Source organism: Bos javanicus, chromosome 16 (assembly GCF_032452875.1).
Source record: "Bos javanicus breed banteng chromosome 16, ARS-OSU_banteng_1.0, whole genome shotgun sequence".
Taxonomy (NCBI): Eukaryota; Metazoa; Chordata; class Mammalia; order Artiodactyla; family Bovidae; genus Bos; species Bos javanicus.
The window spans coordinates 5,120,346-5,141,920 of NC_083883.1; the positions used below are offsets into that span (position 1 = coordinate 5,120,346).

The window sequence follows — 21,575 nt, forward strand, 5'->3', positions numbered from 1 at the left end:
TTTTTCAGATACAAAGAAGAGAGACTTGAATTCAGGTCATTTGCCTCTAAATTCTGTTCTCTTTCCACTGAGCCTCTGTCTCTGAAAGAGCAAAAAGAGCTTATGCTCTTTCTAACCTTGTGGAGAAAAGCAGGTGAAAAGTCAATGCCAGGTAGTAGGAAGGCCCCAGTGACTCTGCAGAGGGAGAAAGACCAACTCCCAGCCCTGCGTAGCCCCAGCCCAGGTGAGATGAGACTGAAGAGCTGGTGTTTCTGCCTCCGCACCCCTGCATCCTTCTCTCCGTCTGTGGGCATCTTTCTTGTGTGCCCCAGGGAGGTGAGAACAGTACTGCACAATGGGTGGGGTCTCTTCCAATCTCTGTGGCTGTCTTTGAGGAGTTAGAGGAACGGGGAACTGTCTAACCTGTCTGCCCTCTAGCACGAGAGGAAGCTCCCAGTCTCAGAGACAGAGGAGGATCCCTCTGTCTTCCCCTCCCGGACTTGCGTCAGTGCCACTCTCTTGATGCTTGTACCTGTCTTCTTTCCCACAGATCAACACCACCCGCCACTGCAGGTCTGAGCATGGCATCTTGCCCAAAGTCAAGATGTTCACTAAATTAACTGCCGAGAAAGAGCGAGTACCGGTGTTAGGGTAACCGTATTTCTCCTTGGCCCTGGAGTGAGTCCTGGAAGGGACTGTGCTCCTTTCTTCGCTACCCTTCACTCCTTCCCTGCTTGGGCTCAGGCCACAGGGCACCTGTCCTTAGGATGTTCCCTCCTCTGCTTCTTTCTGAGCAGGGTCTCCCTGGACAAGGGGACTGCAGAATATTGGGGGAACATGTGAGGCGCCACATGTGGCCATAGGTCTAGTCATACTCTCTAATTCAGCCTTCTCAGTTATGAAGCTGAGGTTTTGTCTTCACCTGTGTGATTCCTTCATTTTATTTCTGGACTGTTTTACCAGTCAGAGTGGGGAGGAGGTCAGCAGGGATATATTTCATGATCATCCCCAAACCTCCATCAGAATACATCCAGAGACCCTTTGGCAGCATATATTTAGGGCCTCTCCAACCTCCTCCCCTGATTTGGGCTACATTTAGGTACAGCTAGATCTTTGGTGTGGAGAAGGCAATGGCACCCCACTCCAGTATTCTTGCCTGGAAAATCCCATGGATGGAGGAGCCTGGTGGGCTGCAGTCCATGGGGTCGCTGAGGGTCAGACACGACTGAGCGACTTCACTTTCACTTTTCACTTTCATGCATTGGAGAAGGAAATGGCAACCCACTCCAGTGTTCTTGCCTGGAGAGTCCCAGGGATGGGGGAGCCTGGTGGGCTGTCTTCTATGGGGCCGCACAGAGTCGGACACGACTGAAGCGACTTAGCAGCAGCAGTAGCAGATCTTTGGTGGGCTTCCCTGGTGGCTCAGCTGGTAAAGAATCCGACTGCAATGCAGGAGACCTGGGTTGGATCCCTGGGTTTGGAAGATCCCCTGGAGAAGGGAAAGGCTATCCACTCCAATTTCTGGCCTGGAGAATTTCATGGACTGGATAGTCCACCGGGTCCCAAAGAGTTGGTTGGACACGACTGAGTGACTTTCACTTTCCTTGGTGTCTTCCTCAGAGACATGAGGCTGAACTGGACCAGAATTTGGCTTCTTCAAAAACACCCATTTCTTAATGTCTAGGTTCAGGGGCTAACTTTTCCATATTGGAGATGAGGTACATTGTCTCTTTTTGTTACACTGTCTCAGGGAATTCTCTCCACACCCTGTTCTTGCCACTGGGAGTGGTGGACCGACTAGCGAAAGGAAAAGGCCGCCTAAATTCAGGCAGTCTGAACGCAGTCCTCTTCGCCTTGAAAAGACACCCCCAGCGGCTGCTGTCTTGAGGTAGGCAATTGGAGAAAGTGGATTTTCTATCTGATTATGCAGACACTTTCATGCACCTCCCTTTCCCTTTGAGCGGCCCTCACTAATGGACAACTAGGGTTTTGGATGAGATGGTTGGATGGCATCCCCGACTCAATGGACATGAGTTTGAATAAACTCCGGGAGTTGGTGATGGACAGGGAGGCCTGGCGTGCTGCGTTCCATGGGGTCGCAAAGAGTCGGACACGACTGCGCGACTGAACTGAACCGAACTGAGGGTTTCTCGGTGCGGCGGTCCTCACTAATGGACAACTAGGACTTCTCCGTGCGGCGGTCCTCACGCCCGTCCCCAGCTCCGGCGGCCCTGGGCTCTCGGGACGCCGTGCGCCCTCCCCTTTAAGGCCAGCCCCGCCCACACGCCCACACCGCCCGCCCTACCCCCGCCACCTCCTGGTCCCGCCCCCTCGGCCCTCCCCTTTAAGGCCCGGCCCCGGACGCAGACGCGGGTGTGACGCGGCCGCCGGCCCCCGGGCTGGGTACTCTGTTGCGCGGCCGCTTCCCCCCGGCCGGGCCCCGCGCGCCGTCCCCCGAGTCCCGCCGAGCGCCCAGCCCCCGGGGGGAGGGCGGCAGGCAGGCAGGCAGGCAGCAGGGCCGGCGGGCGCCAGCGGCGCGCAGCGGGGACCCACGGAGCCGCGCGACCCGCCGAGCCTGGAGCCGGGCCGGGGCGGGGAAGCCGGCTCCCCCCCGGAGCAAACTTCGCGGCCGGGCGGGGGGCGGCGGGGCCCGCGTCCGGAGCCGGAGGCGGGGCCGGCCGCCGCGCCCGCGCCCGCGGGCACCATGCTGTCCGGCGCGGGCGCCGCGCCCCCGCCCGCCGCCGCCGCGGCTGCCGCGCCGTGCTGCCCGCCTCCCGCGCCGTGCCCCGGCCCGCCGCCCGCGCTGTGCCTCGGTCCGCCGCCGCCCCCCGCCCCGGCGCAGCCGCCGCCGCCGCAGTTCCCCCAGTTCCACGTCAGGTCGAGCCTGCAGATCAAGAAGAACGCCATCATCGACGACTACAAGGTCACCACGCAGGTCCTGGGGCTGGGCATCAACGGCAAAGTTCTGCAGATCTTCAGCAAGAGGACACAGGAGAAATTCGCCCTAAAAGTAGGTGGCGCGGGGCGGGTGGAGGGCTCCCAGGGCGGGCGCCCCCTCACTCCCGGGCGGCTCGTCGTGGCGGTGCCGGCGCGCTCCCGGGACCCGCGTCCGGACGGCTGAGCAGTGGCCGCTGCGGGGGCTGCGGGCGCTGCGGGAGGGTCGCGGCCGCGCGGGCCGGGTTTCCGGTCACCTGCGGGGACTCCTGGGGACTCGTGAAGACTCGGGCGTTTGGGGTCTGAGCGCCTTCCGGCCGAGTCGCCGCGGTTGGCTTCGGGGACCACTTGGGCTCGTTTCCCCGTCTCAGGAAGCGGTTTTCGGGGGGCTTGTGGTTCCCGGTCCTCTCCTCCCGGCTCTCTCTTCTTTGCGCGGGCACAAAAGGCCCATTACTCATTGAGCTGGTTGGTGGGTTGGTTTGGAGAAGTCGGATCTCAAGAGGTTTATTTAGCCTCGCTCCTTATTTGGGAGCCGGAATGTGTGATTTCACTTCCCTGGGCCTCGTGAGTGCGGCTGTGCCGCCTCGGGGCGCGCGCCGGCCGGGGAGGTGCAAGGCTGGAGATTCCGGGCGCGGGGGCAGGGATTGTTTTGATCCGGGAGCTGGCCCCCTCCTACCTTCGGTGCCCGCGAGGCTCCAGATGGGAGGCCCGCAGGCTCCAGCGCGGTGTCTGCTGTTTCCTTAGTTCCATTGATCATTGTAAACTAGGTCTGGAAAACCACGCTTGGACCCGGGCTGATTCCACAAATCGGAGATGGCCACTTGAGTCTTGGACTTGGGCGATTGGTGGACAGTAGGAGGGAGCGTTTTCCTGGAGCTCGGAAAAGCCAACCTCTTTTTATTATTTTTTTTAAGGAGCCTGGTGTGGGGAGAAAGGGGATTTCAGTGGGAATATCTACTTCGAAGTTAAAAATAATGAACTTGGAGGCCTGATGAGTCCCCAGTGCAGTGTGAGCAAGTGTCTAGGGTCACTAAAAAGGTTTTCCCCTAAGCGGGGTTTCAGATCAAACCACATCTCTAAAGGTGACACATAATGCCTATTTCTCTTGAGGTGTCTTTAATGATTGGAGGAGGAGAAAAATACTTCCTGTGTTATATTTTCTCTTCCCCCTCAACCCCTATGGCTAGCTGTGTTTCAACTATTCATACACAATTCAGATATGTGTCATGGGTGGGACTGTTGGAATATATAATTAGATATAATAAAACCCTGGTACTTGGGATTGTAGAAGGCAAACATGTTTGATTTACAGATTTTCAGGCGTCTAAGATTGTTTTCTTGCTGCTTTCAGTTCTTGCTTTCCAGGGAGAACTTCAGCTAGCCTCAGTACTGTCAGATTTCTTTGGTTTTACTACAAGCTATTGCTTTGGACTTTTGGAGAAGGAGTGCATCAGTATCCTGAACCCTTTAATATTTGTGCCTTAGGCTGTTCTTTCCATACTCAAAACTGGGGCAGGGAAGGAGAGTGGTTGTTTGACCGTGGCTCTGACCTTGGGGAGTGGAGTTGAGTGAACACAGTTGGACCACAGTTAACCTGCACCGTTGAGGAAGTGACAGATGTTCTTTCCAGGAGAGTTTTCTGTCCCCTCTGAGATGCCATCTGCCTTTACCCACCAGCAGTTTGGGGATACTGACTGCTCATTTTCTTGGATAGCTGGAATATGGTATAAAGACTCATAACAAAAGCTCTCAACTTCTGCTCCTTACTCTATTTGATAGACATACAAAACTACCCCCTAAAATGCTTTTGGGTGGCAATTCAGATTTCTATTGTAATTAATAGAGAGATTTGGATTTTTTTCCCCTTTAAATAATTTTGAAAGGGAAGATCCGGCAGTATTTTAAATAACACTCCTAGTTTGCCCTTCGCAGGTTAGAAGCAGGTGACAACTGAAGTCAGAGTGTGTTTTGACAGGCAGCCTGCTCCCGGATCTCACAAGTTGACTCAACTGTTAGATTGTAGATTTCCCACACATCTTTGTATAAAAACTTAATAGTAGAGGAAGAAAGGAGGGATGAGGCATTCAGAGACTGACAGCAGTATCAACAGTGCTTCCACGTCCAAATGCTGGTAAGACATAATTACAGCTGTGGGGGAAGCCTGCTTCAAACAGTTCTGTTCCAGAGACACACCAAAGAGATTTCCAGATCTTGAATCTTGACTAACTTAACCGTAGGTGCTGAGTAGTGAAATGATTTTTCAAAACCAGGAGTGTTTTGATTATGAAGCGAGGGAGAAAGATGTGGTGGGGATTGCCTCATCAGAAAGGTGCCTGAAGAGAAAGGGAGGAGGCCTCTGCTCTGTGTAGAGTGTGAGGCCATTCCTGGGGTTTAGGGCAGAGAGTTGCAGGGCCTCTGACGGGGTTCTCTGCTATCTCACAGCCCTGAGACTTGATGAGAGGTGGCAGCTGCTGTGATGGCCTGCTCCTCTGTCTGTGGTCTGGTGACCTCTTAGTCCTATTAAATGTAATCAGTGCTTTTAAAAATAGCCTCAACCCACCCTGCTGTTTCTCTCCATCCACCTGAGAGATGCAGCATTGAAATGCTTTTTGGTTGGTGCAATGACCTTGCCTCATGGTCTCTCCTGGCTACTTTTGCTAAGGTCTGAGTCATACTCATACTTCACTCAGAGTTGGAAGGACAGTAGAGGTCATCTCATCTGACTCTCTCATTTTGCAGATGAGAAAACCAAGGCGCAGAGCAAAGGCTTTCTTGAGGTGAGACAGCCATGCCGTTGGCAGAATCAGGATCAGAACCCAGGATGTCTGACTCCTTCCCACTTGATAACTGCTGTGACATCAGCGGGCTTGGTCCCAGGACTGGTTGCTGCTCCAGAGCCCCTCAAGCCCCAGGAACTGCGCTCACTCCAGGCCCCTCCTTGACTGTTGGGTCAGGGGTTGCTGGGTGGGGATTTGTCACCTCCCAGCACTGATCCCCAAAGTTGGAAGGGCAGGTTATAAACCAACTCAGCAGCTCTGTAAGTAAGTTTTGATCTGGAGTAACAAACTTTCTTTTTTTAACCACCCCCTCCTCTTTTTAGGAAGTGTTTGCTAGAAATCTTGTTTTACTATTATTATTTTTTTGTGCAAGAACATGAGAATTCTGTTCACTATTTCTTTGGTAGGGACACTTAGTCTCAACCCACTCGTGCATGAATTGGTCCTGTTCCCTGCTGCTTCCTGCTTCATTGTGTCATGGTGACTCTTAGGTATTAGCTGAACAAATTTAATTAAAGCCAGCACCCGTTGTCCTCCTCTGCTGTGTGACTCTGATTTGGTGAAGCATGTTATTGCTTTACAGAGTATAGAATGTTGTAACGTACCTCTGTTTGTCTTTCCATTGTGTGAATTAGAGGAAGCAAAGTCCTGTTCCTTCTTCTTCCCTTTCTCCAGGGCTCCCTCCCCAGGTGACTCGCGTCGCGGCCATGTGGCTTCCTTGGTGTCTGCTGATACCAAGGGTCGCTGATCAGAACCTCTCAGGGTTGGTCTGGACACTGTCAGAGAGAGAGCAGGGCTGCCTCATCCCCGCACGCAGGCAGCACCCTCTGCTGTGTGCCTTTCAGGGAGCAAGCAGAGTTAGTGTAGCTGGGTGAGGGGCAGTGTTCCAGACGGGGGTTTGCTGGATGGAATCACAAGGTGAGCAAAGGTTCACTGACTGACCAGCCTCTTTTATCTCCACTATCATTACAGGTAGTTAACAGTTCTCTGAACATCCTACCATGTGCGTTGTGGTGCCTTAAAAATTTGGAGGTCCAGAAACTCTTTTGGAGAAGGGGGAATTATGAAATTAACAAATATAGTCTAAGGCTGTACTGTCCACTATGGTAGCCGGTGCCCATGCAGAGCTGATTAAATTAAAATTAGTTAAAATTGATGAATTAAATTAAGCTGAGTTAAATTTAAAAGCCAGCTGCTAGCCACATGTCAACTGTCAGTAGCTAGATGTGGCTAGTGGCTACTGCATTGAACAGTGGAGAGGAACGTTTTCGAGCTAGTAGAAAATTCTACTGGGCTTTGCTGGTCTAGGGGTTAAGTTGTGTGGTTGGAAGTAGAGGAACGTGGAAGAGGGTATCTGTGAGGACTGAAGGTGCTGAGGACAGTGTGTTGCTTGGTTCCTGGGGGATGCCCACATCTGCCTTCGAGAGGGGATGGTGGTCGTGGGGGAGTGGGGGGAGGGGTCGTGCTGTGAGGAGCACGCAGGGCTGGGGCTCAGCGTGGAGCCTAACGGATCTTTGTGTTAAAAGCGGATGTTAAAGTGTTTGAGGAGCATGAAGTAAACTAACAGGATGTTATAAAGAAAAGTTACAAATCTCTGAGGTTGGGGCCTGTGGTTTTTTGGGGGAAGGTCTGGCTTCTGGGTTCAGAGACCCTGCGCCTTACTTTGGGCCCTGCCTGTTGCAGCAGGGCTCTTGACACCCACTGAGGCAGGGTCAGAGCTGGGCCAACGCGTGATTCCTTTTCACTTAGGAGTTCTGGGCTCTGACAGAGCTTGAAAATAATCTCCAGCTAACATGTGGGGTCAGCGGCTGACAGCAGTGGGGAGAAAGGCAGCCTTAGGACCAAATATTGATGGGTGTCTGGGAATTAAGGGGCTCCCCCCGCCTTTTTGAAAAATCAATTTTGGCTGGTTCTTTGTTGCTGAGCACGGGCTCTTCTCCGGTTGTGGTGGGTGGGGAGCTGCTCTCTAGTTAACATGCATGGACTCTCATCGTGGCCTCTCTTGCTGTGGAGCAGGGGCTTTAGAGCATAGACTCAGTAGTTGTGGCCCACGGGCTTAGTTGCTTCATGGCATGTGGGATCTTCCCGGACCAGGGATGGAACCCGTGTCTCCTGTATTAGCAGGTGGATTCTTTACCACTGAGTCACCAAGGAAGCCCTTAGGGGCTCCTTTTTAGGGGATGAAGGTATTGGTATTCCTGATTAAGATGTTTTGGTTGCTTGGAATCTGAGCTGGCCATCATCAATTGATGATTTTATTGGGAGAGGCCTGGAGGAGCACTAAATCCCTGGAGGTAAACGAAATCCCTGGATGTCCTGGGGCTGAGGGAAGTCCCCCTCCCCGCCCACAGAGCCTGGGGATATTTGGAATCTGTGCCCGGAGGAAGGTCAGGTGTCAGCATCTGCGTCTGAGTTCTTCCATGATTCCCAAGTGGCCCTCCTGTGCCCTGGTGCAGGAAGCTCCTGTGTCTGTGGCACAGGATTCACACTTGACTGCCTGCTCCTCCTCTGCTTCAGGTATTCTCCAGGGTCCTGTGGAGTCTCTTCTTTCCCCTCTCCCCTGTGCTGCACCTTTCTCGTAGCTGCTGTGACCTGGACAGAGCTGTTCTTCGTGTCTGAAGAGGCTTCAGCTACTCTTGGTCATGATGAAAGGCTCAGGGACCCATCTTGAAGGGACCCACAATTCATAGCTTAGCGCTCACGACACTCCCTGCTCCTCTTTCTTGACCTTTTCCACCTCACCGAGGAAGAGGCTGGGCCGTTCTGAAAGGTTCAGCCACACATGCAAGATCTTACCTGGTGTCAGCATCAGAGCCATGTCTTGGGACCCGGTTCCCCGGGACCTTCTCTGGGTCTGGGTTCCTTTGGTGTTTTGGTTGCTGGAGCGAGTGTGGGGACTGTGGGCCTGGCAGTGCCAACCTCAGTGTCCACTAACCAGTCACTGGGCTCTTTCTTCATCAGTCGGCTTCAAAATGGGGACGCTGGTAAGGAGATAAGGTCGTCCCGCTGAGCATCTTGATATGTACCAGATACGAAACCAAAACCAGATTTTGTACCTTTTCTAGTCTTTCGGGAAATACTGATATTTTGTGTTTTAAGATATGTATGGATACAAATAGCTAGGGATGACTGTATTACCATGGGTTATGTGTTAGATTAGAAAGAAAAGAAAGAGAGAAAGATCGATTTAGTATTGGTGCCCTGCTAACTAGTTGCATGACGTTGAATAGGTTAGTTAAGCTTCCCAGGCCTCAGTGTACATGTCGAAGGGTCAGGCTACTGGTGGCCCCTGGCACAGGAGTGTGGGGTAGGCGGGCCATGCTGGAGGCAAGAGGCAGGAGAGCTGGCTGCTGTGCTCCACGTCTGACCATCAGCAGTACCATCCAGCGTGGATGCCCTTTTGACAGGCTCCTTGCTGGGTTCCAGGGCAGCTCCCGCCCAGTTAATTAATACCATCACGGACCAGCTGTTGCTTCTCTCGTGTGAAGACTTGGTCTGTGTTCCAGCAAGAGCCTCAGTGGAGAGGATGGGCTTTGTAACTCAGTGGGCTGTGAATCCTCTCCTTCCTTAGAAATCGGAAGAACCAGTGTTGTGTGGCTTAGGGTAGAGCCGGGAACTCTCCATCTGACCCTCCTTCCCATTCGAAGCTGTGGGGCCAGACGCGGCCACTGAGGTCGGCTGTGCCCTGCAGTTGTCAGGCTTTGCCTTGGTGTATGTCTGCATCCATCCGAGTGGGTGCCACCTTCTAATTCACCTGAAGTGATAGTATGGGTTTGGGGCTGTTCTGAGTGAGAATTGGGAACTGATTCCCAGAGCTGATGGGAAGTTAGGATACATACCAGGTACACCTGGGTACTCCTCCTTACCCATAGGACTGGGTGCTAGAGGATGTGACGGGACTGAGGAAGCAACAGGAGAGGGAAATGCCTGGTGATAGGTGTTTTCTCTTCTCTTCTTCCGGCCCATTTAGAGATACCGCAGTGGTTTCAGCCCTGAACTTTGGACCAGGGTCCTCGGTGCCAGGCCAGGAGATTTGGTTGAAGGAAGAGAAGACTCAGCGGAAAGGGGGCTACAGTTGTGCTCAGCCTCTGGCAGTGTAGAGTTCTCGAGGGTCTCTCTTCTCTGACCTGGTAAACACCTTTGCGTGCCATCTGGCAGGGAGTAGAGGCTGGGACGTGGCCCCAAGGTCACCCTTTATCGGAAGCAATGTTCCCTTCTAGGACCAGCCAGGCTGTGTGTGTGTTCCGCCCGGAACCGGAGCTGTCCAGAAGGGTCATATGAAAGGGCACCTTCCTCTTCAGGGATGTTTGCAGCACTCTGCCTGGGAGGTGAGGAGTGGTGACCAAAGGCAGAAGCCTTTCCTGTCTCAGAGAAGATGACGGGAACATCTCTGTGTGGCTTATCTCTGGGATGGTTCTTTTGAATGTGAAACAAAAGCAAAATCTCTCTAGTCCCAGGTACGGGGACCTGGGAGGGGACCTCTTGACGCGCCCCCACCAGCTCCTACACCTTCATGTTCCCGAGGGGCTCCTCCCCGCTTCCCCCAACATCCCCACCCCCGACCTAGGCAGGTCATCGAGTTGACCACTTTGCTGTCATTTTGATTCTTTATGTTGTCATGAGGCTCCCAGCCTGCACTGGATGTTTGTCACCTGGCGTCCCGACCGGGGCCCAGAACTGTCACTCAGCCCCTCTTGTCTCAGACACTAGAAATAAACCTGGCCTGCTGCCCCCTCCGTCACGGGTCGCCCCAACAGCGGCCCAGGCCTTCCTGCTGCACCGCCGCACTGCTTCTCACACTCACTGGCGCCCCCTCCCCCTTCGCCCCTTCTTTCAGCCCGAGCTTGGTGGGCAGCCTGGCTGGTTGTGCTGAGAGCGAGCTGCGAGTGCTGGCCTCCAGGTGTAGAGATGCGTGTCTGGAGGCTCCGTGGGCTCTGGGGAGGGGCGTGAGGCGCTCTGTGCTGGCCTCCAGCTCCACCTTCCTCCAAGTCCTGCCTGCAGGGGGGCGTTCCCTGGGGGTGGGGGTAGGGGGCGTGGGGCTGAGTGGGGAGCCCAGGGCGGCTGCCAGGCCCTTACCCAGCTGCCGGGGGACTGAGTGGCTACCTGCCCCTGCACAGGGCTCAGCAGTCCGGGGCTTCGGGTTACCGCATCCACAGTGTGATCTCATCCCCTCGGCTTCCAAGAATAGCCTCTGTCGTGAGTCAGGCACAGCCCCCGGCCTCCCCCTGGGCCACCTGCAGGATGTCACTGGGAGCTGGGTCTCCTCTTCCTCCTGACTGGGGGGAGGGGGGGCAGGGATCTTGGTGATCTGCGACCCTTGAGGCCCATTGAGGTGGCCTCTTCTCCTGCTGCCGTGGGTCCTGGTACCCCAGGTGGTCCTGGTGCCCCTGGTACCATATAACCACGTGAGGACATGGGCTTAGGCAGCTTGCATTCCTGGTTGCCGGATGGACACTGGGCAGAGTGGTCCCTTTCGTTGGCTTCAACATCCTCCTCTTGTTCCTAATCCTCGGAGGGTGTCGGTGCTGACCCCACCAGACAGGGGGCTTCTGTGTCTGTTTTCTGGTGTGGGGGCTTATTTGGGAGAAGGGGTGCCTTGGGGGACCCTCCGTCTGCAGCTGGAGTCCCATCCCGAGCCTGGCTCCGTGACCACCTGCTCCCGGCTGTCCTCTGGGGCCTGGTTTGCTCCCCAGGGAGGGATTTCTCTGCCAAGGCCCACGGGCCTCTGGAGGGGAGGAGCTGGGTGTAGATTGCTAAGGGTTTATTTTTAACTCTGACAGGAGTCCCTGTCCTTGGGGGAGCCGTGCTTTCCCTCTCCTCCCCTGATCCTGGGCCTCCAGGCCTGGCTTCTGTAATTCTTAGAGGAAGATGAGGAAGAATTTTAAAGGCAGGCTTCTGGGAGCCTTAGGTGAGGGCGGTCTTTCTGATTGAAGAATCTGTAGATTGCTTGTCTGGTCTGATTTCTGCAGAGTTCAAAGAGTTGGGGGTTGCGGGGGAGGAAGACTGGGAGCCCAGGGCGCTTAAAGCCACGTGTGTGGAACTCGGAGCATCCGAGGAATGCAGGTGGATGGGGGAAGAGCTCGCGTGCTCTGGAGCTTGCTGCAGTCTGGCTTTTCTGTGCTTGGCTTCGTACAGGCACCCACGTCTGAGGAAGGCTGGAGGCCACAGGGACTGAGTAGCGTCACCTCTCATGCTTACAGAAGCATCGTTTTGTTCCTCCCCTTGCTGCCACTCCGCAGCTCCGTGTCCCTCCCGCTGGACGCCAGTGGGACGCTCAGGACTTCCTGCTTCTGTGTCCCCCCCAGCCGTGGCCCTCGGTCACCTGTGCTCTCAGGGAGGAGGAGGGGCCGTGAGTGCCCCTTCGCCTGTGCTCAGCTCTGCTGCTCTCACGGGCACTTTTGGTTTCCTTGCTTTAGATATTTAAAAGGAAAATAAAATTGAGTTTGAGGTGTAGTTAGAGGGCGGGCGTTGGAATGAAGTCTTGCCCCCTGGGTTCTTTGGCAAGCGTGGGGATTAGTTTGCCTGAAGCACAGCTCTGATCATGTCACTTCCCAGCTTAAACAGTGGGTTCGTTTTGACTGCAGAGCTCAAGAGGCTTCCACGTCCTTCTTAGATCTGACCTCAGTCTGTTTTTTTCTGAACATATGTTGTGCTTTAGCCCCAGTGACGTATGTCTACTGTGTGCTCCGGGACCCTGCTTTCTAAGCCCCGCTCCTTTATCCAGCGTGTCTCCCGTTGGTCTTGGGTCGTCCTGGCCCCCGCCTCGCCCCAGCCCTTGTCTGGGTCTGCCTCTTTCGCCCTGTGCCCACGCTGCTCCTTCCTTTGGGACCCCTTTCAGGCCAGAAGTGGGTCTTCCCATCCCTCCCTGTCACACTCGCCGAGACTCTCTTATGGTAAATTCCGTGAAGACCTCCATCTCCGTTATTTTCGTCTCCTCTTATTTCTATGTAGTAACTGTATACCATCATTAAAAAAACTCCAGAGTATCTTGGCCTTGTGCATCACACCCAGCTGCCTCATGAAGATGTGATTACTGAGTAACAGTGGATGCCGCCTACGCAAGTGTAACTCTCCCGTGCTGAAGGGTGCTCTTCATCACTGCTGCCGACGGCCCTCTGCTGGGAAAGAGGTGGTCAGCCCGGGCTCCAGGGCTCCAGGGATTGGGAGTGGTGATCCTCAGGGTTCCGGGGGGTGACTGGGTGAGGGACAGGGTTGGCCTGGATTCTGAGAATGAGTTGGGGCTCTAGTGAGGGTCTCCCTAAGGGTCTTTCCCTGGTCTCCCTCCTGTCTGCTAAAAGGCCATTCAGGACAGTCTTCTGGGAGGTCTTCCCCTCACCCACTGGGGTCTGCTGACTCAAGCTGGCACCTGGCGTTTCTGCTAACGGAGTTCTCTTTCTTGTAAGGGCCCTGACCACAGTTTCCCTTGATGCCTCTCCTCCTTGTTTCAGAGCTCCTCTGTCTCGTGTTGCACTGTGGAGATGACCTTCCTGCCCTTTGGAGAACTTTAACTGAGGGAGGGACAGGTGTGGAGGTTGCCAGCTCTCCCAAAGTTCTTGGCGTCTTCGAGTCAGCCCCAGACACACAGAGACACCTGGATGCAGTCTGACGTGGTCTTCCCATCTCCTGGCCTCGTCCAGTATGTTACAAGAGGGCCAGCATTGAGCAGCATGATGCCGGGACTGGGGTTAGAGGTTTGAACCTCGGGGAACCCGTGAGTTCCGGGCCGGGGAAAAGAACCCGCCTGGCCTCTGAAGCACCCACCCGGCTGTGTGGGTCTCAGCAAGTTCTTGAACCTGTTGGGGCCTCACTCAGCTTTTTCTTCATAAATCCAGGGCTCTCCTGTGCTGAAGGGCCCTCTTCATCACTGCTGCTGACGGCCCTCTGCTGGGAAAGAGGTGGTCAGCCCGGGCTCCAGGGCTCCAGGGATTGGGAGCCACCCTCTCTGCCCTCACTTTCTGCAGGCCAGTGTTCTTTCATGCCTCCTGGGCTGTAGTATTTTTATTCATTCAGCCGTTCAACTAATGTTTGTAAATGTGAATCCTCTCTGTGCCTGCCTCCCGTTTTCCCTGCTGAGTGGCCATTAGGAGGCCCAGATGGCAGGATTAGCCTGGAGGGGTGATCACTCTGGGTCTTCCTCTTGGGTTTAGACTCCTTTAATACCTCTGCTATGTCAGAAGAGAGGGGTTTAGAATAAGGAGGGTTGATTCTTTTCTAACAACTTAGACTGGACCCCTTCCTTTCTAAGTGGAATTTGCCCCAGGGTACCTTCTAGCTCTCTGAGTTCCAAAGCAATTTACTACTCGAGAAAATTAGCACTGCCAAGGATGACTTGCCATCTCCCTAAGGATAGATCAGAACAGCAGAATGAGTGATACATACAACAATATTCTGTCTTCTGTCTCCTTCAGATCACTGTCCAAAGCTTAGCAACACTGTGAAGGGTTTCCAGATTAATAGCAAGTCTTTACCAAGCAGATACTGTGTATCAGGCATTATATTAAGTGTTTCACTTACATTCTTGTTAATCCTTAATATTGCAAAGTAAAAGTCCCTGTTTTATGGGAGAGGAAATATGTTCAGAATCATTCAGTCTCTAGCAGTTACTTATTGAGCACTTACTAAGTGCTAAGTGTTATTTCAGGCTTGAGGGATACCCCAGTGTACCAAAAAGATCAAAAAAAAAAAAAAAAAGAAGAAGAAAGAAAGAAAATCCTGCTTGTGTGGAGCTTGCATTCTAGCATGGGGAGACAGACAAAATACAATCAGATAAATGATACAGATTGTCAGATGGCTGTAGGTACAAAGGAGAAAATAAAGGAGGGGAGGAGACCTTGGAATGCTGGGAACGTGTGTGTGGTGTTGAAATTTCAAATAGGGGCTCAGAGAAGGCTTCACTGCAAAAGTGACATTTGAGTGAGCCCTAGAAATATTTGGGGGAGAGGGAGGCAGAAGGAATAAAGTGTAGAGCCCTGAGGCTACTAATGCTGGGCGCGTCTGGCTTTCCTGTCTGGCTCCAGATAGCCTCCAGTACTGCCTCTCCTATAGTTCTTCCCTGACTCCACTGTGATTCAGTACTTAGTTGATTCAGCTCTTTGTTTTTTCATCAAATATTTATGGAATGCTTGTTGTGTGCAAACTGCTACAGTGATCAGATGGGAGCCCTGCCTTTGGGAACTTAGAGTTTAGAGGAGGAGCGGACACCTTTGTGTATAAAGGAGCGCAAATAGCCTGACCCTGCAGTCTGTACTGTGCCGGTTCACAGGCATTTCCTCTTGATGCTCTCCAACACAAGCAGTGCCTCCAGGTGGCTGGATCCAGGTCTTACCCATTAAGAGGTTCAGGTAGCAGACTCTGGGGAAACTGGTAGAATCAGAGCCTCAAAGGAAACAGAGACTCGCATGGGCTCCTCCAGGACAGAGGGGTCGGGGGTGTGGTCCCTTTTGCCTGGTGCGAACTCGCACCTGTGACCCTCCCACGGACCACTGCACACAGACGGTTGGGCAGCAGGAGGGCGAGAGCCAGGCTGCGGGACTCCCCTGGGGCTCCCATCTTCCGTTGGCAGACGTCTCCTGGGCTGTTTCTGTAACCGGAAGCGCTTGGGATTACGCTGACCGGCCATCCATGGAGCCGGGAGGACGGGCTGGCCAGGCTGCAGCCGAGGCCGCGGGTCCTCCTCTGGGCCTTCACGGGGCTCCTCCCCTCCCCGCGGAGTCGCGTCCTTCCTGTGGGGGCCTCCAGGTGGACTGGGGTGCCGGGAGGCTCTCTGGGCCCTCGGTCTGGCCGCCTTGCCTCCTGCCTCTCGGGTGCTGGGTGAGCGGAAGTCCGGGCCCAGGATGGAACTGGCCGTTAGTGCGGATGGGAAAGTGAAGCAATGGCCTAGGTCGCTTCTTCCTGAGCATGTGCTGTGACAAAGGAAGTTGCAACATTTTTTTTTTCCCTTTCTTTCTTTCTTTTTATAGAGCAAGAAGGGGAAAAAAACCCAGTCTTCCAGTAAACTTCAGAAAAAGATCTAGCCTTTGCTGGATGGTTCTCCCTTCCCCCACAGTGCTTTTTTAGTATGTGGTCTTTCTCCCATCCTGCCTCCTCCGTCCATCCCTGCCGGCGTCCCTCTTCTCCGAGGGCCTGTGTCGCTGAAGTGTGATAAGTACCTCTCCCAAGGAGGAGACAGTAAGTTGGTCTGCGGGAGCCGTGAGGGAGTGTCGTGTCCATTGTCCTCTCCACATACTGAGAGTTATTTAAATACAACAGGTGTTTGCAGATACCCACCTGGCCTCTCTCACTGCAGCTTTGGTCTCTGTTCACTTGGTGCCCCAGAAGGTTGAGGTGGTACCTATTTCTTGGCTCAGATAACCACCCGCTTTGATAGAGTGTATGTCCAGTCAGATGGTGGGAAAGAGGCCCAAATGTGGGAGCAAGAATCAAGCTGAAAGACCACACATGTGAAGCTGGAGTCCTTGGTCAGGTTGAATCTGGCCTTTGTGCTGCACCTGGATGGGGCTTTCCAGGTGGCTCACTTATAAAGAATCTGCCCGCCAGTGCCGAAGTTGCAGGTTCAACCTCTGGGTCAGGAAGATCCCCTGGAGAAGGTAATGGCAATCCATTCCAGTGTTCTTACCTGGGAAATCCTATGGACAGAGGAGCCTGGCAGACTACACCATGGGGTCACAAGGAGTTGGACTCAACTTAGTCATTAAGCAGCAGCAGTTGTACTTGGGCAGGAATCCAGTTGTCTTTTTTAGTCTGCGGATGATACATTTTCCTGATGACGACGATTGAGTTCTGGAAAAGTAGTGTAACTTTTTTTTGGTGAGGTTTATGTCTTCTTCCTTGGATATCCGTGGGGCTTCCCTGATCGCTCAGATGGGAAAGCATCTGCCTGCAATGCAGGAGACCCCGGTTCAATTGCTGGGTCAGGAAGATCTGCTGGAGAACTGATAGGCTTCCCAGTCCAGTATTCTTGGGCTTTCCTTCTGGCTCAGCTGGTAAAGAATCCGCCTGCAAAGTGGGAGACCTGGGTTTGATCCCTGGGTTGGGAAGATCCCCTGGAGAAGGGAAAGGCTACCCACTCCAGTATTCTGGCCTGGAGAATGCCACAGTCTATGGGGTCGCAAAGAGTTGGACGTGACTGAGCATGTGTATAGATACCCAATATCTATACTCCAAATATACTATCCTGTATCCGTGTAGTATATTCCAGAGATATACTACAGGATATTTATACTCCAGCATAGCCCAAAAGTTCCAGTACAAATCAGCTTTGAGACTCCAGCTTCGGACAGCTGAGGGCTGTTCCAGGTCATCCTTGAGGTCCTCTTGCTCTGGGGGAGCTGGGGGCTTGCACCGGGCGATAGGCTCCGATGTCTTGGATGGAGTGATGGCTGCTAGTGTTAATTGCTGTCTTTGGCAGAGAAGGGCACAGCCCTGTGGGGTGAGGATTGCTGTTCAGGCTTTTTGTTCTTTGTACCTGTTGTCTGCGGTGCAGCTGACACGGAGCTCCTCCTTTCCTGCCGTTTTCTCTGAATTGTATCTCCCCATCACAGGTCAGTCTCTTCGGGCCGGAGCTGACCTCCAAGAGGTGGTAGTGGAAGGAGTCAGAATTTGCTGATTTGTGTGGATCTCAGAGTGAATGCATAAGCCCTTTTTCACAGCTAGTTGTACTGCTGGTCCAGTAGCCACTAGCCACATGTGACTGTTTAAATTTAAATACTTGAATAAAGTTAAAAATTAGTTTCTCCATGCCGCAGCAGCAGCCACATGGCAAGTGCTCGAGTCACATAGAGCTAGTGGCTGCCGTGTGGGGCAGTGCAGGTAGAGAACATTCCATCGTTGCAGAACGCTCTCACACAGCGCCAGACTCTTGAGGCCGTTGTTCTGCACCCTGGCAAAGATTTAGCAGAGCTGGGAGGGAGTTTGTGTAAGAATACGAGGAGAGGTTTGCGGTCCAGGAGCACGAGTAGAGAAGGTGGTCTTTAGAAAGGCAGCTTTTGTTTGTCTTGTTCAGGACTGCCTCCCCACAAAATGGAGAAGGCAGTGGCACCCCACTCTAGTTCTCTTGCCTGGAAAATCCCATGGATGGCGAAGCCTGGTAGGCTGCAGTCCATGGGGTCGCTAAGAGTCGGACGCGACTGAGCGACTTCACTTTCACTTTTCACTTTCATGCATTGGAGAAGGAAATGGCAACCTCTCCAGTGTTCTTGCCTGGAGAATCCCAGGGACGGGGGAGCCTGGTGGGCTTCCGTCTATGGGGTCGCACAGTCGGACACGACTGAAGCGACTTAGCAGCAGCAGCAGCCCCACAAAATGGTCGTCTAGCTCAGTGGCTCCCAACCAGGTCGATTGTCAAAATCACCTGTGTGGGTAACATTTGAAAATACAGATTCCTGGGCCCCACTCTGTGTATTTTACTGAGTCCAAGATTGTGGGGTGGTGTTCAGGAATGTGTGTTTTTGTCTATGATCAATATCTCTGTTTGGCATCCTGTGGAACCTCTTCTTAAATTCCTCCAGTGATGGGGAGCTTACCTCTTTTGAAGAAAACCTTACTCTTAAAAACTTTTTCTGGTTTTATGTTTTTTTTTAAAGTTTTATGTTGATCAAGTCAAAGTTTGGTTCCCTGAAGGTGCATTATCCCTTGGTGCTAGTGGCGTTTTCCAGAGCCTCACGGAATGCATCAGCCCATCTCCACCTGGCCTTCTGCAGACACCTGTGCTCGGCTGTATCTGCCACCCCCTCGCCACGGCCGGGTTTCAGAGTACCCGACCTGCGAGGGCTCCCGAGAGATGCAGGCCGAGACATCATTCCCGGGATCCTGCCGATCGTCAGGCTTCACTGAGAGATCGTGGAGAGGTGCGCGTCTCGGGGGACCCTGATGGTGGAGGGTCCTAAGGGCCATCAAGCCGGTCATCCCCCAGTGTCCATCCTGCTCCGTGTTTCTCTGCATGGTTCACACCTGCTTTCTGAGGCCACTGATCCGGTTTTCTTTAGAGGCATTCAGGGACAGCCATCTAGCCAGATACGACCACAGTTACGTCTGTTTAGAGACCTCCCGTGGCCTCCGCTTGCCTGCATTGTGACACTTAAACTCCTAAATATGGTGTTCAGGCAAGCTGGCTTTGACCTTTCTTTCTTCCCCTACTCCTAACCCCTAACACACCTGTGTGAACACGCGCGCACAGTCACGCATGCACACACACGCTCACGCTCCTTCCCTTCCAGGAGAGGACTCCATCCCACCCTGCAGTGTGCTGCTTCTGCTTCCTGACCTTCTGTGTCTTTTTCTTGTTCATCCTTTTACTCCTGGGAGAAGTTTGTTTCTACTTGGAAGCTTAGATTTCACCCGCCCCGCCCCCAGTTCCAGGCAGAATAACTTTCTGCCCTATATTAGTGGTAGTTCACACACTGGCTACTGCTCTGAATTTAAATGATAGCCACTCCCACGTCCTGGCCTCTGAGTGTCTTAAGGACAAGACACGAGAAGGCAATGGCACCCCACTCCAGTACTCTTGCCTGGAAAAATCCCATGGACGGGGGAGCCTGGTGGGCTGCTATCTATGGGGTCGCACAGAGTTGGACACGACTGAAGCGACTTAGCAGCAGCAGCAGCAGCCCCAGGGTAAGTACAGTGCTAGGCACTTAGCTGAGCTGCATCAGACCCAGGGAATGGCTGAGCCTCTTGCCTGTTTGTCTTCATTTGGATTCTAAGGAGACGGCCACCAGGGAGTTGGGCCCCTTTTCTAATACCAGCTTTTTACCCCTGGTGTCCTCTGACCACGTCAGCTTCAGTGAAGAAACTACTGCTCAGCAGCTGATAATTAACAAGCAGAGCGGAGCCTTGGCTGCCTTAGAGGCAAAACTGGTATTTAAACAATAAAGTTGCTAAAATCAAGAATTAAAGTGTCAGCTTCAGAAGAGCTACATCCAAACACAAGCCCGCCCAGTTAGAGAAGATAAGTGGAATAATGGAGCCAAGGAATTATCTGTAGCCTTGAGGAGTCCAGGGACAGGAAGCCGGGTGGGGAGGTTAGGGGGCTGGCAGGAGCTGGAGAAGGCACTTTCCTGTCTGTCCTCCAGGAACAGAGATCTGGGGTCTGCGGTTGCTTGGGGATATTGGGGGGTGCTTCACTGGAAAGGGCTGTCAGTGTTCCCTTCGCTCCCAGTCTAGAGATTGAACTAGTTTTGCTGGGTGGGCAAGAAGAGAAATTAGGGGAAATAGGGTAGAAATAAACTGTGAACATTTTTCTAAGGTGATAAAACATGCATTTTTGTATTTGGTTATGAATGGAGACTGCTCAGTGTTACCTTGTGGGCTCTCACCTTATCTGATGTTTGCAGGGTTGGGAGGGGAGAGCTGATATGGGGCCTCCCCCATTCTTAGGTCAGAACCAGAGTCCTCGGAGTTCCCCAACCTCTTGGTGGTACCCAGAGAAGAACCACAGTCTCCATCTCCGCCGAAGGTATTCTCAGAAATGTGCACGCCAGGAATAGTCTGTGGCTTCAGAACAAGGGCAGAGGCTGTAAGAGGCAGAGGTTTCCTGGGTGCGGGGTGGGGGGCTGAGGGTGCCGCCTGGGGCCCAGCTGCCGAGGTCAGTGGGAGGTGCCCCTCCAGGGTGTGCTTTACTGTGAATGAAGCAGGAAGCCCTCACCAGGGTACCAGAGGGGCTCCTGAAGGGGCTTTTCTACAAAGTTACCCCAACACACAGCCTCTAGTGTTTCCAAGCCGAAGGAAGGGTCTGTCTGACAAGTTTTTTTTTTAGTAGGGGGACTACTTCCAGATCCAAGAGACAACCTGAAATACATAGTTTGAATATAAAAATACTGGACTTTCTGGTTCATGTTATTTCTGAGTGTCTGTCACTCCCATGGTGGGAGGAAGGTTGGGTAAGAACCCTTTCTGGTCCAGCTTGCTTAGCCCGCTGTTCTGTCAGGTTTCTCTGTTGGGATTGGTGGTGTCAGTGGCTGAGGTTGCCCCCACCATGTGCGATGCTTAGCGTGGCGGCATCTCACTGACCACAGGTGTGTACCTTCAGTGCAGTCACCCAGTTACTTTTATGGGCAAATGCAGAACAGCTGAGGAAGTCTAGGGAGCGATTTGGTCAGGGAATAAAACCAGCCAGTTCATCCTCAGGTGAACCCTGGCCCTTGGTGGCATAAGCACAGATGATTCAGAGCCAGGGTTGGCTTGAGCGTATGCAGGGTTCAGTGTTTTGGATGAAGTTCTAGTGGTCTTTGCGGAAACGTCATCACTGGTTGAACCGAACTGTGAAGATACCACAGCACGCTCGTGAGTCTGTTCATCTGTTCACTGAAAGCTTATTGAGAAGGAAGCACGTAAGCAAAATGTTTCTCATGTATTTCAAATCGTAGAAGAGCTACATAAGGGACTGAGCATGGAATAGAGTCACCCATTTCTCCAAACACCAGACAGCCTTGGATTGTGTTGGTGGAACATCAGTCCTGAGACAGACACCCTGTGATCAAAGGAATCTGGGAAACATTCTTCAGCACACATTAACATTCTAAAGGCGCTGAGAAGTCCTTTAGTAGAAGAATCTGTTTGGCCTGGTGGTGGTGGTGCTTCTGACATATGTCGGTCGGGCCCCTTTTTCTTGATACCTGTCACTTACTAATATCCTGCAGAATACTGTTTGAGAAATGGTGGTGAAGTCTCCCTGCTCTGGGAGAACTGTCTGGTGATTCAGAGAAAAATTCACCTGACTGTGTGTTAACACAGGTTTGAGAGGCTTAAAAATTTGTGTGTGTGCACGCCGGGGGTGTGGCCGAGAAGGGCCCCCTGGCAGGTGGCTTCCATTGACGTTGGCCTGTCTGCATTCCTGCTGGCTTTGTGCTTCTGGAGAAGGCTTTTGTCCTGTCTTGAACACACTGAATA

At 53.1% G+C, this 21,575-nt stretch overlaps 1 protein-coding gene across 1 annotated transcript in view; it reads left to right on the forward strand.

Annotated features, from left to right (window-relative positions):
• Window positions 1-2,583: 2,583 nt before the first annotated feature.
• MAPKAPK2 (MAPK activated protein kinase 2) overlaps window positions 2,584-21,575 on the forward strand; it is a 48,787-nt gene continuing 29,795 nt past the window's right edge. Inside the window, exon 1 of the mRNA XM_061382057.1 lies at window positions 2,584-2,989. Coding sequence (XP_061238041.1) covers window positions 2,684-2,989 — 306 coding nt within the window. The 5' untranslated portion in view covers window positions 2,584-2,683. The remainder of the gene's footprint in view (window positions 2,990-21,575) is intronic.